The 6490-nt window shown below is 43.9% G+C and overlaps 1 protein-coding gene across 2 annotated transcripts; it reads left to right on the plus strand.

Moving 5' to 3' along the window:
• Positions 1-56: 56 nt before the first annotated feature.
• Pudp (pseudouridine 5'-phosphatase) lies at positions 57-5916 on the plus strand. 2 transcript variants are annotated; one of them, XM_075955507.1, is made up of 2 exons: positions 57-135; positions 4158-5916. In XM_075955507.1, exon 2 carries the CDS (start codon positions 4180-4182, stop codon positions 4867-4869), a length of 690 nt encoding a protein of 229 aa, XP_075811622.1. In that variant the 5' UTR covers positions 57-135; positions 4158-4179; the 3' UTR covers positions 4870-5916. The 2 variants fall into 2 exon arrangements, with proteins under 2 accessions (XP_075811622.1, XP_075811621.1); XM_075955506.1 differs by having other exon boundaries at positions 63-140; positions 4163-5916.
• Positions 5917-6490: the final 574 nt, after the last annotated feature.

Here is a 6490-nt window from a genome sequence, read left to right on the forward strand (position 1 = left end):
GCCTACCCATTGGATGGACTCCTCGGATGTCCGGCCCCCTGCCTGAGGCTACGCTGATTGGCGGATCTAACGGCAGCGCGAGAGCGGCTACACGTTTCCGTGTTCTTCCTGCCTGGACGCCCCTGGTTGCCCACGCTCAGGTAAGACAAGGCCTCACACTGCTGTCCGTCCTAGCCTGGAACTTGGGGCAATCCTCCTGCCTCAACATCCCTAGAGCGGGGACGGCTAATCCAACAAGCTTTGTAGGGATCCTTCACTCTGGATGCCTGGGGCGCCCTTCCCTGTGTTCAGATCCCGACATGGGATCTGCTAGACACTTGACCCCTTTCGTGTTTGCTCGCCGTTTCCTCTTTTTAAAAACGAGTCACCCAAAACCTCCATGCTTTAATAATCTTGAAATGAAGATAGGAGTGCAAACTGAAGGCCTAGGGTAATGACTGCCATTGGCCCTCAGATATTGATATAAATACAACTCCACACTGACAGGGGCCAGGATTCCTGGAGATTGAATCCAGGTCAAAGCTGGGAGTGAACAGTACCTCTTAGAACATGCTTCAGAAAGGGAGAATCCTGAGACAAGCAAGGTCCTTCCTAAAAGAATACCCACTAGACAAAATGAGAACAATTCGAGCCTCAAAACAATGGGAAACTAAACTGATCGTTAGCATTAAATGTGTCATTGCCCTCAGGAAGTAAGCCACATTAAAACGGAAACAAAACCAGATTGCCACACTGTCGGTGGTGAACATTCATTCTTTACTTTTTAAAAAGTGGTTATTTAAGAAAATAGTGTTTGCCGGGCGATGGTGGTACACGCCTTTAATCCCAGAACTGGGGAGGCAGAGACAGGCAGGTCTCTGAGTTCAAGACCAGCCTGGGCTACAAGAGCTAGTTCCAGGACAGGCTCCAAAGCTACAGAGAAACCCTGTAGTGTGTTTATTCTGCCTTTCTAGTGCTGGCTGTATTTTTGGAAATCCAAATATACCAGCTAAATGCAGGAAAGAGGGTAGACCATCATGATTCAGTCTCTACTGAAACAAACCTTCTTGTCAGGAGCATCAGTGGAACTGCTTGTCGGGAAGGCCACAGGGGTGTTTGTAGGGTTTCAGGTAGTCCCCCAGAAATAACTGCTAGTCATGGGGGAGGGGGACCAGGGCCACCTGCGAAGCCTGAACTCTCACCTGATGGCAAGTCAATCTGGTCACCAATAAAGAAGACTAGCCCGATATGGTCTTCTGATTTGAAGCAACACGGAACTCCAGCATCTGCAAGTTATGAGCAGCAAAGGTCTCGCAACATCAACTTTTTATATCATCCTGTTTTTGAAACCTTTCATGTGGAAGGAAAAGTGGAAACAGTCAGGAACACCTAGAACCTATCTCTTAAATTATTGTGATTAATAATAAAAGGTAACGCTGGGGCTCGTTAGATGGATAAGCAGGTGTAGGCACTTGCTACCAAGCCAGAAGGTTTGAGAGTTAGATCTCCAGGTCCCAGGAAAGATTCAGCTCCTACAGGTTTCCTTTGATCTCTAAATTATGCGAAGTTTGTAATGTCCATACTGCAGAGTACTGCAATTTAAGGCTTTGTTTTAAAAATTTGCTTATTTGTGGGTTTGCGTTTTTTTGTTAGTTGTTTTTTGAGACAAAAGTTTTGCAATGTTGTCTAGTGTTGGGGGTCACGTGAGAGGAACAGCAAGCAGCTTTGGGATTCATGGAGTCAACATAAACAGGCTGGGTGAGCCTTGGAGTGGAGAGCTCAAGAACTGTGTGTCCTGAGGACTTTATGCTGTTATTGGGCACAGCTCTGCTTATTGCCCTCGAGGTCACCATGTCCCTCATAATCTATGAGTTATCTGAAAACTCTCGGAGTTTCTAGCCCCTCAATGGGCAGTATTACAGGTACCCAAAATAATAGTGATTGGCCTTTTCCAAGCATTGATGCAGGAGTTTATTAATGATTTAACCACCACCCTTGGAAAGAATTTAGAACCAGGAGGTGATGGTACACGCCTTTAAACCCAGCAGTCGGTAGGCAGAGGCAGGAAAATCTCTGAGTTTGAGTCCAGCCTGGTCTACAGAGTGAGTTCCGGGAAAGTCAAAGATACATAGAAACCCTGTCTCAGAGAGAAGAGAGGAAGAGAGACTTAGTAAAGTTAGATTAATGTGTTTTTGTTATTGGCTTTGATGTAGAAAATCTTGGGGAACGATTTAATGTTTAGAAAGGCACACTTTTAATAGCTGAACAAGGGATGAGAGTAAAGGCAGGCAGTCTGGTTATTACTAGCTGACATGCCTTTCTTGCTAAAGATGAGCTGGTGATCAAAGACGATGATTAATTTCTTGTACCCATTTCTGCCCTGGCATCCTGGTATGATTTAATAGAAAATTCGTGATGAGTGGGTGTGCACTCTGAGGACTTAAAGTAGAAATAGCTTTTTATATATATAAAAGTTTAGATTAGTGATTGTTTTAGGATTTTTTTTTATAAAATTACCTTTTGAGATAAATAGTAAAATGTTTGGTCCTTTCTTTGTAACCACAAAATGCAGCTTGCTGGTAAAAGAACTGACTGAGACCCTTGCTTGCCTATGCTTTGTTAATCTATAATAAGTTGCTTAGGCGTGAATGTATAAGGGTCCTTGGGAGTGATTTGTTTTTCACCTGTATTATGCAAAATGTTTAATCATCTAAGGGTAATGTGAAACATGCTGGGTTGTTTGTTTGTTTGTTTTACTTGCATTCATTGTAGTAATTTATTTAAAAAATAGACTGTAACCACATTGTAACTTTTTATTGTTTGAAAGATTTTGCTGGGGTATAGAAGTTATACAAAGATATATAGAAGGAAGACATCTAGGAAGAGATAGAAGGAGAACAACTGGGGAAAAGAAGAAGGAGAGCATCAGGGTAGAAGAAGAGAACAGAGAAAGAACTGAGTTGGAGTGACAGAAAGAGAAAAATAAATGAACAAGGAAGCTTCGGCCCCTAGAAAAGACCCTGTGTGTCTGTGCATCTGTCCAGCAGTTCACCTATTCCGTATCTTCTCTCTGGTGTCTCTGACCTGCTGAACTCTCCATCCTAAGTACTGGCATTATAATCCAGTCCCCGCAGATCCAGCAATTTAATTATTTTAAAGGTTATTTTTTTTCTTCTTGTACATCTTTTAGATGGCTTAATTTCATGGCTGTTAATTATTCTCTACACTTTTTTGTGAAAAAAAAATTCTAAAATGAATAATTAATGTTTTCTTAAACTCTGAAAATCTTGCTAATTCCAAATATTTATTTAGCTATCCCATGGAAAATGTGTACAAAGCACTATTGGCCAGCAAGGGGCAGTAAGTAGCAAGGTTAATTCCGGCATTTGTATTTGTCAATATTTCAACCAAACCCAAGTTAATCCTAGTTAACACTCACCTAACCCTTGTTAACTGAGGCCATAGCCTAAATTCCTTCATTTACTAACTCACTTGTCTCTGGAGAAAGCTCTATGCAGAAGGTACTGTTATCCTGTCACGGGTGTGGACAGGCAGGCTGTAGTTAGCAATGGCTGGAGCAGATCCCACCACTCCTGGGTCCTGCCTCCCAGACTGCCCACCTTGCAGCACTCTGGATAGAATAGGTATATCTATTATAGAGGTATAGTAGATAATATAATAGGGTGCTCTAACTATAATAGTTAATAATAACCACTTCCAGATACACCTTCTATTAAAATCCGAGATATTATGAAACATTAGCCTCAGTCACTTGATGATAATGATAGCAAGGCCAGATGTCTTCCAAATGCCGTCTTTTTTTTTAATTTTTTTAATTTTTTTTTTTCGAGACAGGGTTTCTCTGTGGTTTTGGAGCCTGTCCTGGAACTAGCTCTTGTAGACCAGACTGGTCTCGAACTCACAGAGATCCGCCTGCCTCTGCCTCCCTAGTGCTGGGATTAAAGGCGTGCGCCACCACCGCCCGGCCCAAATGCCATCTTTTAATCCAGTTGTCTTTCGAGTTTTTTGATTGTGTGATAAATATTTTGAGCATGAACAAATATAATTCTCTATATATTAACCTATGTGGCTATACATTAAAGACAAAATCAATAGCATTATGTCACATTATACAGGTACTATTACTTGTTAATTTATAAATGAACCCCTCCATCCACCCCAGGCTGAGAAGGAGGCACCATGGCGATGCCCCAGCCTCGACGCGTCACCCACCTCATCTTTGACATGGACGGGCTACTTCTGGACACGGAGCGACTGTACTCGGTGGTGTTTCAGGAGCTGTGCGGCCGCTACGGGAAGACATACAGCTGGGAGGTCAAGTCCCTGGTGATGGGGAAGACGGCTCCAGAAGCCGCGCAGATCATCATCGACACCCTACAGCTGCCCATGTCCAAGGAGGAGCTGGTAGAGGAGAGCCAGGCCAAGCTGGCAGATCTGTTTCCCACAGCTGCCCTCATGCCAGGGGCGGAGAAGCTGATCAAGCACCTCCGAAAGAACAGCATCCCCTTTGGCCTGGCCACCAGCTCAGGCTCTGTGTCCTTTGAAATGAAGACCAGCAGGCACAAAGAGTTCTTCGGGTTATTCAACCACATCGTGCTGGGAGATGATCCCGAGGTCAAGAGCGGGAAGCCGTCCCCAGACATATTCCTCTCCTGTGCACGGAGGTTCGATCCCGCTCCTGCCCCAGACATGTGCCTCGTCTTTGAAGATGCCCCCAATGGAGTGGAGGCAGCTCTGGCAGCTGGGATGCAGGTTGTCATGGTTCCTGATAAAAACCTGAGTAGAGACTTAACAAGAAAGGCTACCGTGGTGCTGAGTTCCCTGGAGGATTTCCAGCCTGAGCTGTTTGGTCTGCCTGCCTACGAGTGACAGGAGGCAGCCATGGGGTGCTGCTATGGGTCATGTGGCATCCCTGCGGGGACACATGGTCCCTTGGGGCCACATGGCATCCTTGGAGGGGGCCAAGTTCAGGGTCCATGCCACTGAGGAGAAAGGGGAAGGCAATGCATGGCACCAGATCGTGCCTGCTTAGACACTGCAGCCTTGTGAACATAGCCATCCCCACCTGGGTGGGCTTGGCCATCTCTCAGGAGTGTGGTTGGGTCAGTAGTTAGCAAACAGAGACGGTCCAGGACACAGCTTGGGTACAGTATGTAATGAAGTGATGTGGTCTATGAAGGAAATGAACATGCACACAGACCACAGCATTGTGTGACTACACGTGTGTCAATATATATCCATACATATATATAAAGTATATATGTAAATGCATAATGTTCCAGAGTGAAATCATATTTGTGTTTATTTCCTTGTAATCTTTGTGAATAATGGCATTTGGGAAATGTAAACTCCATACATATGTATATGACATCATATATGTACATATGTATATCATGTGCACACGTGTGTGTGTGTAATAGATTATGTGTATGATGCACCACTCTATCGCCTTCAGGGTGGACATTAATGTAATACCAACTGATGATGAGTCTACTCTCTCCCCCTGCTGACCTTAATGGTGGATTAGCTCTGTGATAGATGAACATCAAGAAATATCCTTCCTCTCCAGCCTCACCATCATCCCAGACACTCTCTGGCCTTGGACTCCGTGCCTGACTGAGCTCCATCTCAAGGAGACCCCTCCATTTCTGCGTATGTCTGTATATCTTTTATCTACTCCCTCATCCATTTTGGGGTGTTTTCTACCTCAAGGGAAAAAAATATAATCTGATTTTATTGATGTAACAATTTTATTTCAACGTTGCTGATTACGTGTCTAGTCTGCTGTTCATTCCTCCATTCCTCTTGAGAACAGTTGTGATGTCTCACTAGCATCCTCACAGCAATGATTTGGTTGTGGAGTATGTTAACGGGAGTCATGATTTTACCTTTAAATAAAATATCCTCCAGCCATCATGAACTATTTTAATGGTCATATGAATTCTGACATCTGCCTATTGGCCAGTTTCAAAGCACTGTAGGTCAAGGTTTTATATATATATATATATATATATATATATATATATATATATATATATATATATATATATAGAGAGAGAGAGAGAGAGAGAGAGAGAGAGAGAGAGAGAGAGAGAGAAAGTAGGGTATGGTAATTGCAGATCATGAACAAGTTCCATGTTTTTTGTCATGCCTTATAGGTCACCATTACCAGAATGTACTACAGGAGCCTGTACTAGAAGCCTGAAAAATGCTTTTTTTTCTTCACTTGTACTTAAATTTTAGAAAGGGCATGGTGTTGTAATATGGGGCGGCGGCGGGGCTACGTCCCCAAAACCCCAGCCGCCTGCCCGGCTCGCTTATGCCCCGAAATAATTACACGGACACTGTATTCATTTAAACACTGCTTTGGCCCATTCCTATCTAGCCTCTACAAGGCTAACTCTCGCACCTGGACTAGCCCATTTCTAATCATCTGTGTAGCGCCCCTAGGTGCGCTTACCGGGAAGATTCTAGCCTAATTCCATCCTGG

This window comes from Microtus pennsylvanicus, chromosome 21, assembly GCF_037038515.1.
Source record: "Microtus pennsylvanicus isolate mMicPen1 chromosome 21, mMicPen1.hap1, whole genome shotgun sequence".
In the NCBI taxonomy this organism is placed as follows: domain Eukaryota; kingdom Metazoa; phylum Chordata; class Mammalia; order Rodentia; family Cricetidae; genus Microtus; species Microtus pennsylvanicus.

What these genes read in the sequence shown, in the direction of transcription:
- Pudp (XM_075955507.1), top strand. Translation starts at nt 4,180, where the DNA reads ATGGCGATGCCCCAGCCTCGACGCGTCACCCACCTCATCTTTGACATG.